This window comes from Oratosquilla oratoria, chromosome 1, assembly GCF_046742065.1.
Source record: "Oratosquilla oratoria isolate Oo_2021 chromosome 1, ASM4674206v1, whole genome shotgun sequence".
Lineage (NCBI taxonomy): Eukaryota > Metazoa > Arthropoda > Malacostraca > Stomatopoda > Squillidae > Oratosquilla > Oratosquilla oratoria.
In genome coordinates this window covers 124370151-124390973 of record NC_134777.1, presented here as the reverse complement: position 1 = coordinate 124390973, position 20823 = coordinate 124370151, and the positions used below count along the sequence as shown (strand labels likewise).

Genomic DNA, 20823 nt, shown 5'->3' with positions numbered 1-20823 from the left:
GTTTAGAGTCTCAAACCTCACAGTGATGTCCCTAATGCAGCAAGAGCCTGTTCCAACACCAGAAAGAAAACCTAGGACAAAAAAGAGAGCTGAATCCCAGCAATCAGACTACCTTGCTGGGTCATTCTAGACCAATGACTCAAACTTTGCCACAATGAGTAAGGTGGCGCCTTATGAGACCCTCACTTTGGGTGAATAATATCCTACACTGTAGGAGGGGACAAAGTGCCTGAGTTACTTGAAAGATGCAAAATCATCATGAAAATACAATGGAACCTGTTTTCAATGATTCTTAGGAGGTTCATGAATGTAAAATTTAGTAAAACTAAGAAAAAAAACTTTAACGCTCGTTTCTGAAAAATGTAATTTTTTTTAGACACAAAGTCTATCTCCTCCCTCAATTTTCAACCAATCTTTTCATATGAGGTCTCTATTGATAGCTAGATAAATGAAAAAAATGAAATAGAGTTTTTTTTCATGTGTTGAATAATTCTTTTTTAATAACGTGTCAGTCAAAATTGTGTGTTTTTTTACAAAAAAAAATTATATTTTTTTTCCTCGGCATTGAACAAAGATATTAAAAAAAAGTCTCTATTTTGTTTTTCTATATATGTAGAAGATTCATTTGCTATAAAATGAAAGACATCAAATAAAAATTGTAGGAGGAGATAGAATTTGAAAGAAGCCCAAAAATAGGGTATTTTTCATGTTTTTTATTAAAAAAAAAAAACTACTGGTCAGATCTGAATAAAACTCAAGCTGTGACGGTTTTCTCAGACCTAGATATCACACAGAAAAAATCAGCAAGATCCTTCAGAAAAAAAGATTTTGGGCGGGGGGTCCCCTTAAGGAGGACTTTCTGAACCAGCTAAGATTTACTTTCAATTTGCTGTGACCCTTTCCCCTCTTATTATTACCTTTAATTTTTTTAAGAACCCTGGCTTTGAACATTTCTCATATATCTCAATCCTCCCACTACCAAATCTCTCACCTGTCCAAGGATGAATCCAATAACAGTCATGGCAGCACAGAGGAGTGTTGCCAACATGAGGGCTTTGAAACGGTAAATGATTCCTTCATAGTGCATTCGACGGGAGGAGGACATGGCTGAGAGCGATTGTCTCTTGCTGCCAATGTTCATGAATACCTGAAATGAAGAGATACCAGTAAAGTACAATTTGTCAAGTGCAAAAGACAGACATGAATGGAGAGTGCTTGTAAATGGATGAACTAATGACACTACCAGAAGTGATGTTCTTGTCTGTTCTGCAAGTTTTACAACTGGATGAGAAGGGTGAGGTTATTGCATAAGGAAGTGGTGGGGTAGACCAGTACCAGCTACTGAGCCCTGCTATGTAGGTGCTGTGTCTTGCTGCAATGCCTTTGAAATGAACAGTGTGGTGGTGGGCAGGGATGACCCTTCATCCACTAGATGCTAAGATAAGTGGGGCAACAAATGGGTTTTGAAGTGTGTGCCTGCACTCACTTAGCCACCCCTTTATACATGGGGAAAGACCCTAAGCCACACATGTATTACAGTCATCTGTTACGTGTCCAAACTGTATATAAACAAGTAATATTTCAACAACATTATCATTTGCTTCATGCATGATCTACCATTCCGATTCTATTGTAAAATAATTTTCACAAAGAAATCCACCAACCTTCCAGATCATGTAGGAGAGAAAGCAGAAGTAGACACCAGCACACACTCCTGCCAAGATGATGAAGGACAGGGCCAAGTTGGTGCCCACCTGTGTCACCCAGATGGAGTAGAAGGGATTGCGGAGCTGTACCCCACGTTCACACATGTCAAAAATGAAGAGACATAGGCAGCCTCCTAATACGGCACTCAAATGACGCCAGTACACTCTCAGACGATTACGTTCAATATCATCCTGGTGGAAAAATTTAACAAATCTTGGCATATGGGCTTGATTAGAAGCACATACATACATATACCAAGGGCTTTTTCCACCTTACAAGGGAAGTAGCCAAAGAAAGACCGTATAATTCCACTCCCACTCACCACCCCTCTCATTCATGGATTAAAAGTACCAAGAAAATAAAATGCAAATGTGCTTATGATTAATATATCTAATATCTATAATCATACTGCTTTGGTCAAGAGCAGCTGTTGTGGTTGGTGAATATTTGTCTATGTTTTGCACAAGTAAAAAATAGGAGTTGTGTGTGTGTATATTTTAACTTGGCCACTCCCCTTATGAAGGGGAAATGGTATGTATGTGGATTTTGTACTGAATGCAATGTTTGTGATGGTAATGGGCAAGCTTGTTGGTAGGTCAGGTACTGTAGTACATAATGTGTTGGATAGAAGATTTGTTAAAAAGAAATCAAGAGGTTTGCTTGTTGTGATGTACAAGTGCACATTTTGTGTTGTTGACAATGTAAAGTGCACTAATTATGAGGAAACACAAAGTGTTCAATGTACCAAAGTACATACATTTACCAAGGGCTTTTTCCCCCTTACCAGGGATGTAGCCAAAGTAAGGGTAAAGGTATTTAATCTGAACACATTGCAAACACAAAAGACACACAGACACAACCTACCATGAGATGTTCCCCAGCAAAGATGAGCCAAAAGGACAACAGGGCAGCATAGAAGAGTCCCTGTCGGATGTCAGCCAACAGGGTCATCCATGGGCAGTCAAACGCCAGTGTCAGGTATTCAAAGGGACCTATGGGATTTTGAAGAAGAAAAAGATGAAAGAAAAAGTTAAAAAGATCAAGGAAAAAGAAAGAAAGAAAAAGAAAGGAAAAAAATACAAAAATTGTCCCTTTCTAAAACAGTATTATACAAAATTTAATAATTTTTCCTTTAGTAAAAGTGGCGAAGGGGAGGAAAACAGATAGAGAAAACAATGAGAAGTGAGACCATACTGCTTCTCAGAAAGTTATATACCAGTAATTCTTCTCAGTATCTGAAAAAGGAGGTACAGTAATGGTGGACTAGCTAGAGTGAGTGTTTAATGTGTGTCTAAGGAAGGGTAGAGTACTAGAGCACTGGAGGAGTGCCTATATAGTTCCACTTTACAATGGAAAAGGGGACAAATGTGAGTGTAGTAGTTTCAGAGGGATCAGTTTGTTGAGTGTGTTGGGAAGGCTTAAGGGAGGGTTTTAATTGAAAGGATTAGGAGAGGTACTGAGGGAGTAATTGGTGAGGAACAGTGTAGGTTTTGGAAAGGTAGGGGTTGCATGCCTCAGATTTTTGTGATGAAGTAGATATGTGAGAAAGTTTTAGGAAAGGTAAGGATGTTTTTTGGGCTTTTATGGATTTGGAAAAGGCTTATGACAGGGTAGACAGGAAGGAATTGTGGGAGGTTTAGCAGATATATGGGATTGGGGGAAATCTGTTAAAATCAGTCAAGAGGTTTTATGAGAATAGTAGACCCTGTGTTAGAATGGGAAATGAAGAGAATGGTTTGAGGTAATGGTGGGACTGTGTCATGGATGCGTCATGTCCCCATGGCTGTTCAATGTGTACAAGAATGGGGTGGTGCATGAGGTAAAAGTGAGGGTAATGGTCAGGGGACTGGAGATGGTTAAAGAAATTTGAGAAGAGTGGGAGGTGAGCCAGTTGTTGTTTGCTGATGACACTGTGCTTGTGGTAGGATCAAAGGAAGGATTAAAAGAATCAGTGACAGAGTTTGTGAGGGTATGTGATAGGAGAATGTTGAAGGTAAATTAAGGTGGCGAGATATACAAGTGTAGAGGGTGGCAGCGAGTTGAAAGTAAGTCTAAAACCAGAGGTTGGAGGAATTGGGGTCACATGTGGCAGGAAACAGGGGAGTAGAGGTGGAGTTAAATTGTAGATTGAGAGGAGCAAGTAAATGCCTTGGGGGGTTAAAAAGTGTTATGAGAAATAGGCAACTGGGAATGGATGCAAAGAGGATTGTATGAAGTCATGATTGTCCCAACGGCATTGTATGATGCAGAGACTTTGAATTTAAGTGAGGCAGAGGAAAAGTTCAAATGTGTTTGAGATGTCTGAGAAGTATGGTAGGAGATACTAGGTTGGATAGAGTGAAAAATGAGGATGTGAGGAGAGCAGGAGTGGAAAAGGAGATGGCAGATAGAGCTGATGGATGGATGGGGTGAAAGAGGCACTGAACAAGAGGGAAACATCTGTTGAGCAAGGAAGGGAGAAGGCAGGAGATAGGAATGAGTGGAGAATGACTGTGTATGGATGATACTGTTATGCAAGGGAGGGATGTAGGATGGGGGGTAGGAGGTGCATATGTGTGAATGATATTTTGGGTAGGGGACAGTGATGAATATTTATCCACAAGTAACTAAAATAAACAGGACAATAAACGGGTGCTGGATTTCAAACTTGTACATAAATATGACAGTTAATAAAAAAATAAAATAAAATAAAATAAATAAATAATAATAATGATAATAATAATAATAATAAAACATTCAGTGGTTATTTACAATTCAGGAAGGTTAGTGCTGCCCCAAGCCCCATCAGCATGAACTCCAGGAGGGCAGGAGGTCGAGAGAGTTGACCAATTCTTCGCCAGAACCACACCATGATCCCCACAATCATGGGGAAAAATATAGTTTTGAGGGTCACCCAAACTTTTGTGAATCCACCATTGGTGTGGATGAACTGCAATAAGAAAATGAATGCCACAATTTCAAAGAATGGAAAATTTGCAATATGTATCCACAAAAGGTATATGTACCAGTTATTAAAGATAGCCTCTATAACAATTTTATTCTGGCTACTGCCAGACAATTTCATTGAGCTTACAAGTCTTCTGGCCTATGAAATAAATGATAAATCACTTTCCTCTATGTATACCTACATTCAAAGAATTTTCATTATCACTTCAGTTTAAACTTTATGATCCTAAAAACCATTGCAACTTCTCACACAAAGTAGGCAACATCCTTACCGCTACCCAGACATCCTGAAGTCGGCCCAGACCAGAGTTCATAATTTTCCCTTCTGGTGAGTCAGTTGGGAGGCGGATATTGAGTAGGTAGAAGTTGTGGTGCAGTGAGCCCAACTCGAACAAAGGAAGCAAGGAACACTGATACTGGTACCCTTCTCTCTTGTGCTCCTGCAACAGTATGGTGAAAAGTTGGTAAAATACTGAGAACAAGAGAAGGAAAAGGCATGTTTGCTTACTTTTCCTGCATAGTTACCCCTTCTGTATTTCCTCATCTTTTCATACACACACACACACACATATACCAAAGGCTCTTTTCCCCCTTACACGGGGGGTAGCCAAAAAGAAAAAGGCATAGAAACCACTCCCACCCATTCCATCCCCTACATATTCCACTCCCCTCCACCCTCCCTCTCATCTTGGCACCTCCTGGATGACGGATCATCCCTGCATCTTGTCCACTGTCCTGGGTCACAAGCAGTATCGCAAGACACAACAAGGCCGCTTCATTAATTCAGCGACCCCCCCTTTCCGTCCCCTCATGCAGAAAAGGAGAAGACAAGGAGAAATCCCTTTGGGCTGCGTCAATAAATACAAATATGAAGGTAGACATGTCTTGAGGTATTGTTACTTGAACACTGCTCCAGGGTTGTGAAACGGTGTGAGAAAAAGGAGAAAGTACTAGTGTATAGCCAGTCACCTGAATCCAACATCCAGAAAACTGACAACATCCTACACACAAATACCTCTAGTAGGGGGGGGGGGGGGTGAGAAAAAGATGGATACTTTGTCTTTGCCTCTTTCATGAAAACAGTGACACCATGTATGACTGCCTCTAATTGTTACCAGCTCTCGGTTATCCCTGATGATGGAGGAAGAGGCAGAGAAGGAGGACTAGGAGGAGGAAGAGGAGGAGGAGAAATGAAACAACACAAAACATGGAACTTCAAACAGCAAACTGTCATATGTATCAAGAACACACCTCATCAATATGGCAGTCAAGTGTTCTTTCTTCTGTAGAGCGTGCATACTCTGTCCATTGACCCTCAGGATCTCCTCGGTTTCTGTAACCCAGACGAGCCTCCAGTGTCAGGACAGTATCAGGTTCTGCAAGAAATATCACATCAGTCTTACATTTAACAACATATAAAATTGTACGATCCAACAGAAATTTGGTAACTGATGTCAAAACTCCTAAACATCTATAAGGCCTAAATGCCTAAATGAAAACCTGATCAGTTCACACTGTTTTATACATTTCACTACAGGATAAATGGATTTTTTTTGTGAGTTTTGGACAGGTGTGGGATGGGAGTGGGGTGGGTATATGGGTTACCCACGTCTTTCCACACCGTGTCCCTGAAACAATGAAACACTTACCATATGCACCCTGTATATAAGGTTACATGTCTACTCTATTCTGGTCTATGCAAAAGGATTTTCTTCAGTTAACAAAACTACCCTTGGATGAAAGGGTTGTCCCTACCCAATCTTCCAAGTATCCAAGACACAATGTTCTACTCTGAAATTCCCACTAACCATCTAAATAAACTACTTACAGTACATACATACCAACTTCGACCTCAGGATCATACACAATATCAACCTGCATCATGGCAATCAGGTTTTGCTGCCAACGGGAATATTCCAACTCCCCTCCAAAGCGAAGAGGAATCTGCATGAGATAAATAGATTAATAATGTACAAGAATACCATGTAAAAAAAAAAAAAAAAAAATAAAAAAAAAAATAAAAAAAATAAAAAAATAAAATAAAATGAAAAATAAATAAAAAATCTAAGTTTTAAAAGATCATATCAAACTAATTCCGCCATGTTCTCCTAAACTTCTGATTCAAACAATATATATTTTCAACTGTTTGTTACTGAAGTTTTATTAAGAAATGAACAGGCTTATACTACCAGTGAATCACATCTAGAAGCAGACTAATTATACCAGCATTAGCACTAACACCTGTAAAGCAATATGAAATTATTCTTTGTCCTTTTATTTTTAGGCTCCTGTACTGGTTCAAACTGTGGTTCACGTGAGATCATCAGCCAGCCGCCTTTCATGCGACTCACTACACACAAGAAGCCGCGCGCCAACAGACCAACCTGTTTGCCTGTCTGTCTGTCCGCATTGCCCTAGCGTGAGTAACACGCGACAGGCATGCCTTTGATCTCGGGCTGTCAGTCATTCGATTGGTAGGGACCCACCTGGAAACTGAAGACGATGTCGTTGGCCGAGATGTGGTGCTCATGGATGATCGGGTCCTCGAACGAGTCGACCGTATTACACTGGCCCGGCTCACGCGCCTGGTACCATGTATTCCAGCCGAAGTGTTTGTCGATGCATTTGGTCCCTAGCACGGGCATAACCGACGAAGGAGCCGGTGCTGCAAAACAACAACAATGAGTCGGTTGGTTTGTTGATTGATACGCTGGCAATCGACGCTGTCCATACAACTGTTTCTGTTCACAGTGCTTTACTGCTGCAACAATCACCTCTGTTATACTAACCACTTCTACTTTTTTCTAATAGTCTATTATCTACTAATACCTCTACCACTTGGGAAAGGTGTGGTGAAAAGGCTATCTTCTATCATTAATACAAAGTACATTGATAACTATGACTACAACAAAGACATTAAGGTATTATTTTCCTAGTATTCATAGACATTTTCATAACTTTTACTTTAAAGATATCTATTATTATCCTTTGGTAATTTTCAACATAAAATCACTAGGAACGTGTAATAATAGTTTAAATGTTAATGGCAACATGTGGAACGCTTTGACTAAGGGCGGAGCGGAAAGCGAGTCGTTGGTCACGCACGCTTGTCAACACTACGAAAAAGAAGACCTTGGAAAGCATGGGGTGAGAACCTTCGGGACGCGTACCGAAGCATCCCACTATTACTCATTGGTGGCGCTGAAGGTAATCCTCGGTAGTTGTATGTCTTGCAAGCGATAATGTGAACATAAAAAGACAATAATAATAATAACTACAGCATTAATAATTATGACAATAATACCACATTTTCTAAACTAACCACAAGGGCGTATGCGCATTCCATCTTGAGGTCACCACCCCTCCACACACCTGAACAAAATCGTCTGGCTTTAACAGGGACGCGGCCATCTGCAGCACAGGAGCCGAATCCCCCCCCCACCAATAACACTGCCCCCCCATGTTGTTACCACATAAGCCCCCATTCCCCCCCACTACGTAACAAAAAGGATGGGGGGGGCGGGGGGAGGGCTAAGTTCAACGAACATGCAAGCTCGCTCACATATAATTCATGTATGTGTACATAGCGTGTGCACATTCACACACACACACACAAAGTTAGAAAAGAGAAGGCGAGGTGATTTAACAGCAGTGTCTGGAGCCTTGAAAGGTGAAAATATACTCGACAAAGTGTGGCAACAATGGTAAACCAAAGACCACGAGATAAATTTTACAAAAAAAAAAAAAATCTGAGAGACATTACAAAACAGTTTCCGTAGAGGAGTGTTAATTCATAGAATAGTTTGGACGAATGGACAGTGCAAATAATAATAATAATAAACATCAAGTGGGTAAATACAATGTCGTTTATTGCTACCTGAATCATCAGAGATACCCAGGAAAAAAAAACATATCTTTCGTTCTTTCACTGCAAGTACACCAGTGTCGATCTCGTTCGTGTGACAGGTACCCCCATCTTACAACTGTCTTCTGCCCATCCTACGGATCTTCCAGTGTTGCCTGTTGTCACCCCCCCCCACTTCCACACCTGAAGGAATCACCCTGGCCTTCTACAAAGATAGTCGAAGACGACAAAGGACCCTAGAGAAGGTTAGGAGGAGGCAAGGGCGAACTGGAGCTCCACTCGACCCAACAGCCACTTAACCCCACGAAAGGTTCAAGCACGCTAACCCCTGGGCCACGGCAACCATCTAATGCAAATCATATATAAACTCACACACCCCACCCAACTCCACCTTGGCTAGGGTGATGTTCTTTACAGGTTTTGGGGTGGTGTGGGGAGGCAACCCCCCACCCCACCCCCCACCATCACCTGCCCCCCTCCCTCTTGCGAGTTTGGGTGAAGGTGTCACAAAGGCAGCCAAACGACCGGATTCGGGCGCCGCACAGTTCCTTTGAACTCGCTTTATGGCTACAAACAGATCGTTAAGACGGGCGTGTGCATGCTTGCCAGCTCCTCCCTCCCCCCTCGTCTTGCATGACCGGCGGCTGTTCATACCAGCACGGCTGACCCAAGCTGCCAAGAAAAAGACACTAATGCGCAGTAGATTCTGCATATGTGTGTGTGTGTGTGTGTGTGTTTACCTAGTTGTAGTACACAGGGTTGTAACTCTATTCATGGGGTCCCGTCTCTGCTTCCATTCGTCAAACTTAGCCATACATTCGTTCATGGTGTTGGTTTGGATTATATTTTCTTCCAACTTGTTCCACAAGTCTACACATTTATGTGGGAACTTGTACTTCCAAACAAGTTTTCTCGTTCGTTTGTCTTACTACGACCTCCTGTTGATTTGTCACTCCATACCAACAAATCCTTTCTGTCCACTTTCCTATACCTTTCATCTACGTTTCATCATTACGTCGCCTCTCTCTTCGTTCTTCCAACGTGGGAAGGACCCATTATTTTTTCAACCTTTCCTCACATGCCTTGCCATTTACACTTGGATCTTGGTTGCTGCCCTTTGTGTGCGTAGAGATAAATCCCCACCCAGAAAAGAAAGCTGATCATTTTCACACTTCTCCACTTGGCCACTTGTGTGACTCCACCTCTTCGGCGTGATACTGTCTCCAAGGATAGAAACGCTTGTTAATGCTGACAACATACTTCATATACTGCGTGTATAGACCTTTAAAAAAAATCGTGCCAGTTGTCCATGACGACATCTGCACCAAATATGGCGTAGTTAAGCGTCTAGTGCCGAGCGGGAACATGACACAAACACCCCCTCACAACCCTCCCCCCCCCAAAAAAAAAGGCACGCAGACACCCAATCCACAAGTGTGGTGGTGGGAGTTGTGGTGTCTTTGCAGCTGTTGTGGTAGTAGTTATGGCAGTATTAGTGGTTGTGGTGGTATTTGCGGTGATGGAAGTTGAGTGAAAGTTGTAATTGTGACGGACTGTCATTTAACGACAAAAATATAGAGGACCCCCCCCTCCCTCCACTCCCGTCTCTGACCAGAACAAAATATCTGAAACGTGTCACTTCCTGACGAATTTGAAAAATAAAAAGACGACTACCGTCTCAGCAAAGATATACACATAAACAAGCCTCCTACCCACCATCCATCCATCCACCTTCACATGCGTATATATATATTATCCTTTTTCACTGGTCTCCTTCAGTCGTGCCCGACTATGGACATGCGGCCAACGTTCGCACAGCAACGGCTGTGGGTCCTCAAACCTATTCTTGATTGGCTGATTTCCCCACAATTTGTGCAGGGAAAGGTACCGATAAGGATACAGTTTTTCCATTAAAACCACTTTTCAATGTACTTTTTTTCAGGTTGTTGCGCTGGAAAATAAATTCTTTGGCAGATGTATGCCACTGGATTCTGTCTCAGGCTAACGATTCCCAGTCTGTGAGGTTCAAGATTTTTCGCGTCTTTTGTGTATACATACAAAATATGTGAATGTGTATGTTCACACAATAAAAAGTAAATAATCTTAAACAGCAGTGAATATGTTACTGGTTGGCAGCATGACTGGGACGGTGATGTTCTCGATGACAGGAAGACTATTTGGCAAGTTTCAACTTTCCACAAGGTTCTCATTGAAGGAACTACCAAAAGGGGCATCTTAATATAAAAATGGGCTTCCACGAACCGTAGATTTCTACTAATATATCATCTTTTCACTTCTTCCGTAGAGGGTGGCACTGTCCCCCTCGAACGTGCTGACGCCAGGAGATTTTATTCGTCGTCGTGGCAACCCTCCGCGATGGAAAACGGACACCAAAATATAAATTTGCGCCTTCTTCACCGGCTCTCACTTTACCTTTTAAATGTTCACAGCCGCCACGCGATTCTAACCATCTCTGCGGAACCCACCTCTTCATTGAAATAAAACATATTCCATTAATTGTATACTCATTCAAATCATTACTGTCATCATTATTATTAACTTTATTGTCATTTTCATTACTATTCTCAACTCTTGGTTATATAGGCCAAAATCCCATGTAGTCTTCCCTAGGAACAAGTTGTTTTTTTAGTTCACGTGGAGTGCGACTTTCAAATTTATACATTTGTATTACAGTATGTACAAATGAGCTTACACCGGCCGGCATTTGTTTGTAACCGAAGCCGTGACGTCATCTTCGGCGGTTACCGTGGTGTAGGGAAGCGAGCGCGAAGCATTATGGGAAACTTAGGGCAGCATGAAACAAGAGGCTAAAGGTCACGTGATTTCTGAGGTACAAAGAGTCGGGGAGGAGTGGGCTATTTCACTGAATGTGGCCTACAGAGAAAGATAATAAATGGTGAATAGGAAAATTGAGAAACCTTAAAAATATCTCAATTGGGGCGAGAAAGGGTGGAACCCCCCTACCGACATGTACACAGACCATAATTCGATACAAACAAATGACCCACACAAGTAAACAACAAACTTCCTCTCCTGATCACGCCACGCAGCACCCACCCCTTCCTCATCTCCCCACCTTCACTTACCCCCTTGATACTCCGTAGATTTTGTCCCTGTGTTCCGCTGAGCGATTTTATGAAAACCTAACCATAACCTCGGACCTAATGTACTGAGCTATGTGGGTTATTTTCTCCGCCATTCCCTGTTCTTCTCCTCCCCTATGAAAGAGGTGGGAGGGTTGACAAAAATATTTTTCTCTGTGTACAGAAAAGAAATATGGCAGCCACTATGTTGGCGTGTAAACAGCCGAGATAATAACTGTTAATTTTGAGTTTAATATGCCCAAGGGTATGAATTTGTGCGTGCGTTTTTGTTCGTTTGTGCCCCAGCCACGGCACCGCCCACAGTACCTCGCCAGAACCGTGATGTTGTAAATATCCACTTTTAAAAATGTACCATCAGAGTTTGCACAGCCTTAATCCCCTGAAAGATCGTTCAATTATGGTTAAATTGCTGAGAGAAGTATACGATGTAATTAAGGATAAATGAGAAACTGGAGTAGAGAAAGAATGTGCTTGTTTCAAGGAGTACCCAAGTACGCAGAGGCGGTATGAGGGACGAAGATTGGAGGAAACCACGAGAGGCAGCGAATGGTGGGATGGGGATGTGAGGGCCATGGTGGAAGAAGCGAACATATAAAGAATACCTCCAAAAGATACGTATAAAATAAACTGGGAAAGCAAAACGCAGAGAGAGAGAGATTTATGAAAAGAATAAACAGATGTTTTGAAAGGTAGTGAAAAGAACGAACGAGGCGAATCAGGAAGAAAGAAGATAAAGGGTGGAGATGCTAATGAAAACGAAGATGGTCAAGTTAAGTAAATTATTTCGGGGAATCGTTGAATATTCAGGATAGGGAGGTTTTCCATTGTGGAGTGGAAGATTCTAGGAAACTGATGAGAGGAGAATGATAAGAAAAAGAGGAGACACAATAAACATTGAAAAAGATGAAAGCTGGTAAGACACTTCAGTTAGATAGTTGTCATGTGGTGTGTCTGACAAATGGAGTAGTTATACTGGAATGACTGGCAAGATTGTTTAATGTGTACCTAAGAGAAGGGTATGTGTTGAGTGATAAATCCGTCTGTCAAGCAATGAATTTCGAAAGATATGAGTGAGGGATAGGTGCAAATGGATAAGGAAATGATAAAATTTGAGGGTTCTTATTGTCTGCTCTGTAAATTCTTGGTAGACAGAAGGTAGGGGGATGTTGTCTAAAGATGTGGTGGGAGCAAACCAGACTTTGTTGTGAAAGTGTTGTGTCTTACTGTATTGCTTTTAACTAAACCAGTAAGGTGGGGGACAGGGGTGACCTTTCATCCACAAAGTGCTAAGATGGGACAACAAATGGGTTTTAGATGGGTGTGGGGTGGGTGTATGTTTTCACTTACCCATCCACCTTATACAGAAGAGAGCTTTTGGTGTAATTACATCAATTTTCAATACATGTTATCAAAATATAATGGTGAAAGAATTTTTTTTTTTATTTATATGTTCAGTTTGTGTGCAGTTCTTGAATATTGAATAGCTCAGAGAAAAAAAAAATTAAAATCAGGCTAATCTCATCATAATCTGCCTTCTTTCCATTATATTTCTGTTATGGGGGTATATGATGGTAAAAGTTATTATATAATGCATTAAAATTTCAGTTCCTAGTTGTGAAGAGTTCATTAATCAATCTGCTGCCTCAAATTGTTTGCAGAACTGTGGCCACTATGAAACCGGCTACAACCACTGGTTTAGCCTGCAAGTTGCCCAATGAATAGATTTTGTGTTACCTAGAATCAGTCAATTTTGGACAGTCTAGTATGTACCCTCTTCTTCTGTGTGGTATTCACACCCAGGACTTGTGTCTACTGCCATGGTGATTCTGCAATGATACAGTTTTGGGTACCTCCCCATGGTGGTCTTGCAAGATGGAGAGCAAAGCCGCCCTTTTCCTAAACCCTTCAACCCCCTCACCTCTATCAGAAGGTACAGCCTTGAGTGGCTGACACTTGATCTCTAGCTGGCCCCCAAGATCTACGATCATTATGGTTTTAATCTAATTGTTCTATTCTGGTCTGTTCCTATATCTGCTCCTCACACCCTCCAATTTCTAGTTTCTACACAGTACTCTTATACTGTTTTGTCACTTCTTTTACTTTTATTCTATTTGGCAAACACTTTTGTAAAGAGATCTGAATCAATAAAATGCATCATGAAATAATTTCACATAAGTTCATCTACATGTTCACTCCGCTAAAATTAGTCAGTACACTCCCAGACATCTAAACCTTGAAAGAGGAAAGTGATTATCTTTGGAGAATGAGCAACTTTCAAAATACACCACCAAATCATTTCCATCATGCTTCCTGTGTATTCTGAAGGCAAATGTTGACCAAATGGTAGCAGATTTTATTGATAAGGGGCTGCATCTCTTTACTATTGTGCAAACAGGACCATTCTATGATCTTTTAAATGGCATATAAATAATATCAAACAATTTTGGCCATTTCTAACTAAATAAAGGAAGCTCCAAAATAACTGGAAAAAGGTGCTTAAAGCATTAAGGAACACACATACATTGCAACTAACCCTAAAATCCAACTGTTAATAAAACATATCTTCAGGTATTTACAGCACCTTTAAAAAAATCATACAAGCTTTTTTGTTATTTCCATTTCTTGGGTATTTCGTGACCAAGGTATCCTTTAATTTTTACTCAAGTACAGTGAACTTTGGGTGGGATTATCACCCGGTACCTCCATGTGGTTGTCCTGTGATATAAACAATAGAAAGAATCCTCTCTCTGTCACCCACCTCCAAAACCTACCAACACCCTCACCTCCAAGTGGAGATGCAGGTAAAATGGACTGACTTGGTGGCTAGACCTGGCCCAAAATATCTCTCCATCTGTATTTCCACATTTTCACATAAGAGTCAATAAATGGGAAGTGGCCCCCTCCTACTACTACTGTATCATAAACCAATGATATACGAACAATCCTACACTATACCCGAGAAATCACTCTGGCATTTCTTCCCAGAGACAAAATAACTTTAAAATTCAAAGCTTGTTGAAGTCTATCTCCAACACATATCTTTCTCGATTTCATTAACCCTTTTATAAGTGAAAGGGCCATACATAATTGGATAAAATAGTTGATGAACAATCAAAATAACAAGGTAAAAACAACACAATGTGGAAGGGGTAAAAATTTGGGAAAACCTCATTCCATCCAATAAGACAAAACCTACTCCCGTCTCCAGGTCACACACTATCTACATTGTCTTATAAACTTATTCGGACCACCAGTATTCCCATTATTTTTACTTGTGGGGTCACTAATACACAACAAGTTAATACTGGCTGTGAGAGAAAAAAATCAAACAAAATAAGATTGTACTTACTCCACAAATGGCATGCTACAACCAGGGTTTACTACAAAGCCACAAATACATGGTGTATACAGGCAAAGCAACTTGTCCCTAAACTTACTATATGTCTGCCAAATTCTCTGATGCTGACAAAAAAAGGATTACAAAGGCGGAGCATGCCGACAGGAGACCTTTTGATCCATATCTAGACCTATTTACCTCCATTCAGTGCCCTTCCACTGTCTATTACATCAAATCCTTTGTATTTTGCCATAAATATTTATGCTATTACTATTTTTCTGTATAATGCCAAAACTACAGCACAATATAATTCACATTAATGATATGGAGCATATCGTGTTAATTTATCCCGTGTCATGCTCATTCCATAAATCAAATTGGAAAACCATTGTTACAACTGTTTGCAACAATATTCATTGCCACCAATTTCCTCCTTGTTTTCCTTCATGCAACCACACCCCCTATCGCTACCCCAACACAATCATTAATACAATCTACCATATCAAGGCAGTTCAAAGAAATTATCGTACAACAAACAGTAACCTACATTCACACCAGTAATAATTCCTAAATATCTAACCTTAAACACCTCAAGAAAAGCAACATCAGTGAAAGAAGTGTTTACGTTCTTTGTTGTTCTTGCGTAGCGGCTCTTGCTTTACTTACCAATCAATCCTCCGACTAAGAAGCATACCAGCTGACAGAGCATCAACCCCCCGATCAGTATGCTTAGCTTACGCCCACTCAAATTTTCGATAATTGCCCCAGCCATGGTGAGGATGTAGACGTCTACAGGCCTCTAAATGCAGAAGCCAAAGACGCCCTCCTTCCGCCTCACCTTTACACACGCGTTCTGTCAAGGAGGCAAAAATCTCAACTCATACTTACATTCGGTATCATCGTACAAAGTCAGAAACTAGATATTATGTGTAAATATTTAAACTTAATAATCTTTATACGTTTTATTATCAATATCATTATATATTTCATCCATATAATGCAATGAGCGTATGAACCTAATGCTGTTAGTATGTGCATCATACGTCCGACACGCTAGTACAGCATCAACCTTAGATTCCAGAAAGCCATGTTTACTGTGAACTCTTCATGAACATTAAAAAAGAGCTGTAACACTTCAATTTACATATGTTCCGACATTGTTCACAACTCTAATTATTATAGGAACCACATTTGATAATATATCGTTGATTTCCATCTGGACTTCAAACAGCAACGTGTTCTATAAATAAAACAGATATTTGTCATGAATGACAAAACGTAGAATAGCATTAAACATATTCCACATTTCATTAGTTATAGTTCTGATTAAAAGACAATACGTTAAAGTGTTGGCGTTGCTCTGGAATATAAATTGAGAGAGTAATATCTTATTTAGCGCATTTGCTTAACAGAAAACAATAAGGAGAGTGCATCGTTATCTCAGGGAACGCACCTGAGGCCAATTAGACACGGCGTTGGAAAAGGAATTCCAGGAAACCAGTGGAGGCCTGCGCGTTAATTGATTCTCCTCCAGTTCACGTACTTGGTGGGGGCCTCTCCAACCGGCGGCCAGTCAAGACTGGGCAAAGAAAGGAATGACCCAGAAATGTCTCATACAGACAACTAGTCAGTCTAGCGTGTAGTACAGTAGTACAACTTACATATATGTAAATTCTTGTAGGAACAGGTCTATTGTATCTTTCACTGAGATATGTCAATGTGTAGGCTATAAAACACGGTGGTAAAATGAATTGCAGTCATTAGCCTAGAAAAGCGGAAAAGGGAAAGGAAGTAAGGTATGACAATGGTGAAGAATAAAGATATAGCTCATCTACCCTCCTCCCCTAAAAAAAGAGCTAAAGCTTGAAAACTGCTAAACTAGCGGATTCAACTGTATCCTGAAGCAGAACATTGCATTTCTGAATTACCCCGAAAGAGAAAAACTTTTTCCGTATTTATCAGCGTTTGGCTTGAATTCTAAACCTATGTCCCCTTGCACCAACCCCTGGGGTCATAGGGGGTAAATGAGAGTCCATGAACGATTCGAGAGCAATAAATGAGTCTGCGAAATGTATCGGCGTAAGGTAGATCGGTCAGATCATTATTATGAAACAGATAATTTATTTATTTATCTATTTATTTATTTATTGCTATGGTTTTCAGAGGAACTGCAAATTGGACAACTGCTAAACTCCTGGCTGTCGTTAGATGATTTTATTCAGTTGAGGAAAATTCCACGTTGTGGAGACGGACTCAAGCGGTGATCTAGAATTATAAATTATATATACTTTTGTGACTGCCGTCAGGCGATTGGATTCATTGGGGCGACACCCATCCCCACCAAGCATAGTAGTCTGGTATTAATAGCGAGAATACTTAGAAATACAACGTAAGGATATTGGAAGTGTTTTTTGTTTTTGTTTTTCTAAACCGAGCATGCGTTTTCATGAACAAGTTTGAGATATTAACGTTTGTAACCATGTATTGAGCATTGAAACTATCGGTTGTTTTAAGAAACGGGTAGACAACTTTATGGTTGGGGATGATAGGTGGTAATGGACATGGAACTGCCTAGTGTAGGACTCATGGTCTCTTGCACTGTCCTTCATTCCTATGTTCTTATGTAATCTATCCCCATTCACAACACGCTCCAGCGTTTCTATTTCCTCTAATTTTTGTTCGAAGGTACTGAGGTACAGTGTGCTTCCTTCGGACCAGGGGTCTGGCGCTGTTTATTCTTCTTCTTCTTTTTCTTCTTCTTCTTCTTCTTCTTCTTCTTCTTCTTCTTCTTCTTCTTCTTCTTCTTCTTCTTCTTCTTCTTCTTCTTCTTCTTCTTCTTCTTCTTCTTCTTCTTCTTCTTCTTCTTCTTCTTCCTCTTCTTCCTCTTCTTCCTCTTCTTTTTCTTCTTTTTTCTCTTCTTCTTCTACTTCTTTTTCTTTTTCTTCTTCATCTTTTTCTTCTTCTTTTTCTTTTTCTTCTTTTACATAGGTATTGTCGACTGTCGAACAACTCTTCTAGTCTTACGTTGCACATAAGTAGGGGCAATAGCATTTTGAAAAGAAGATCCTTTCTTGTAGAGAAGTGCAGAAAGAGGATATGGATACTAGTATTATTCAATGTAAAATAAGGTGTAGTGTGTTCAGTAAATATGTTGGGGGGGAGTGGTTGTTGCAAAGGGTTGTGTAGGTGTATGACATTTTAGTAAGATGTATGGTATCATAAGGAGAGGTGCCACATGCACAAGTACGGGGGTTGGGATGTCATCTCCAGCCATAAAATGGCCATGGGTGAGATGAGTATACACTGGTTCCTCTCACTCTCACTTTCTCTCTCGCTCTCTCTCAGTGCTTCACGCATCAAGGACTCTTAAACCTGTCGTCCCTCTTCTGCAGAGAAGACGCAAGCACGAATGCAGTAAATGCGCGTGCGCGCGCGCACACACACACACACACACACATACGCACACACACACACACACACACACACACACACACACACACACACACACACACACACACACATACGCACACACACACATAATCTGGAACAATATATGAATTCAAATCTAAATATGATAATTGAGAATTAAAGATATAAACCAAGTTGGAACCATACATGAATTTGAGGTTAGGTATGATAAATTGGAGGGTAGGATACAGGACCCCACGAGCGTTGCTTCTTTCCTGTATAATACAATTAGGTAAATGCAAATATTTGAATACAATTACGTAAACACACACACACATACACACACACACACACACACACACACACACACACACACACACACACACACACACACACACACACACACACACACACACACACACACACACACACATACACACCATACAAGAATTTAGGAACAAACTAGATGCTGAGAGATACAAAGACGGGTCACTACGAGCATAGCTCTCTTTCCCGTATGATATACTAGGTAAATACAACCAGGTAAACACACACACACACACACACACACACACACACACACACACACACACACACACACACACACACACACACACACACACACACACACACACAGAAGTGCTCCCAGTAGCCAGTTCGAATCCTGCACAGGGCCGAAATTATTTCGGTATCGGTGTGCCTCGGGTCGTTACTCTGACTCTCGTGGGCGGGGAGTTGGGTGTGTGTGTGTGTGTGCAAGGTCATAGCATTACCCATAGATCGGACCTACGAGCTCTGAGCTCTCTTCCAGGAGGGAAATAGCTGTCGATCACGAGTCCAACACGTGATCCAAAGACCAAAGTGAATACACACACACACACACACACACACACACACACACACACACACACACACACACACATTTCACTACAAGGAAAAGGATATGACGAAGAAAATAATAATTGAGTCTGATTCATCCAAGAGTGGAATATGCAGCGATGGTATGGTCACCACATCTAAATCAGAAATAAAAGAATATTAGAGAGAATTCAAAGGGCGGCAACCAAGATGATCCTAATTCTAAACGACAAGACACACGAAGAAAGATGAAAGACACAGGCAATTCCTACATCAGAAGAACGAAGAACGAAGAGGCGACACTAATGGTGTTTAGATCAGAGAAAGGTATAGGGGTGCGCACATACATTATATATATATATATATATATATATATATATATATATATATATATATATATATGTATATATATGAGAGAGAATGTGGGTGGGGAAGGGCAAACGAAGATGTGTTAGGAACAGAGTTTATTGCCCTAACGTTGCGACCAACTTGGTCTTCTTCAGAGGACTACAGCATTACAAACGGATCACAATTCTTATAGTCGTAGTGAGAGGGAACCCGCCAAGGTATGAGCGTCATGTTTTCCCTTTGGCTAACGATTTAATTATTAGGACACTTGCTGCTTTCGAGAGGCATTTAAATCCGTCTCTGTCGTTGTTGTTCTTGTTGGCGGCGATATGTGCAGCTTCCACAGTTTTTCTCATTTTCTTCTCAAATCCCTCGTGTAGAATTTCTGCGTTGTTCCAATCAGGTAGATGTCCACATTTGTCCAGGTGACGAACCAGGGAGTTAGATGTTCTATGAGCCCTGAGATCGTTTTTGTGCTCATTCAAGCGTTTATTGAACCCTCGACCTGACTCACCGAAATAAGATGATGGACAACCGTTGCATGGAATACGGTAAATGACACTGAGATTATTACGCATATTATTATGTTTCTTAAATATTTTTCCTATTTTATTGGAAGATATTTTTGCTATATTTATTCCACCTTTTAACAAATAATCATCAATAGCTATGGTGTTTATAGAATTAGGGACAGAAATAAAATGAGACTTATCCTTTCCCGGGGTTCGGACGTTTGAGCCATCGTAGATCTTCCTGGCTTTCCTCGTTGTCCTGGTGATCAAACCTCCGGGGTATTTCAGCTTCCTAAAGGTATTCTTGATGTAAGTAAGTTCATCCTCTAGGAATTCTTCACTGCAGATACGAAAAGCTCTGAGAAAGAAACCTATTAGAACACCCGTTTTAACACGTCTGCTGTGTGCTGAAAAATAATGGACAAAGTCGTCCCTATTGGTGGGTTTCCTGTACACCGAGAAACTTACCTGTTGAGAACCTCTGTGTATTAACGTGTCTAAAAATGGTAAATTACACTCTTTTTCTAGTTCAACTGTGAATTGAATGTCTTTATTCCGTTTGTAATGCTGTAGTCCTCTGAAGAAGACCAAGTTGGTCGCAACGTTAGGGCAATAAACTCTATTCCTAACACATCTTCGTTTGCCCTTCCCCACCCACATTCTCTCTCATTTGTCTGAAATAATCTTAAATATATATATATATATAAACAAAACTTT

The 20823-nt window shown here is 40.7% G+C and overlaps 1 protein-coding gene across 8 annotated transcripts in view; it reads right to left on the bottom strand.

Moving 5' to 3' along the window:
• The window catches only part of LOC143026418 (protein wntless-like), a 31425-nt gene extending 15593 nt beyond the window's left edge, over positions 1–15832 (bottom strand). For all 8 annotated transcript variants that reach the window (XM_076186769.1, XM_076186809.1, XM_076186751.1 and 5 more), the window contains exons 1-9: positions 15647–15832; positions 7140–7318; positions 6495–6597; positions 5905–6029; positions 4926–5093; positions 4459–4636; positions 2572–2699; positions 1665–1898; positions 992–1147 (exon numbers count right to left, since the gene is read on the bottom strand). In XM_076186769.1, the coding sequence (XP_076042884.1) occupies positions 992–1147; positions 1665–1898; positions 2572–2699; positions 4459–4636; positions 4926–5093; positions 5905–6029; positions 6495–6597; positions 7140–7318; positions 15647–15752 (1377 nt within the window). In that variant the 5' untranslated portion in view covers positions 15753–15832. The remainder of the gene's footprint in view (positions 1–991; positions 1148–1664; positions 1899–2571; positions 2700–4458; positions 4637–4925; positions 5094–5904; positions 6030–6494; positions 6598–7139; positions 7319–15646) is intronic.
• Positions 15833–20823: the final 4991 nt, after the last annotated feature.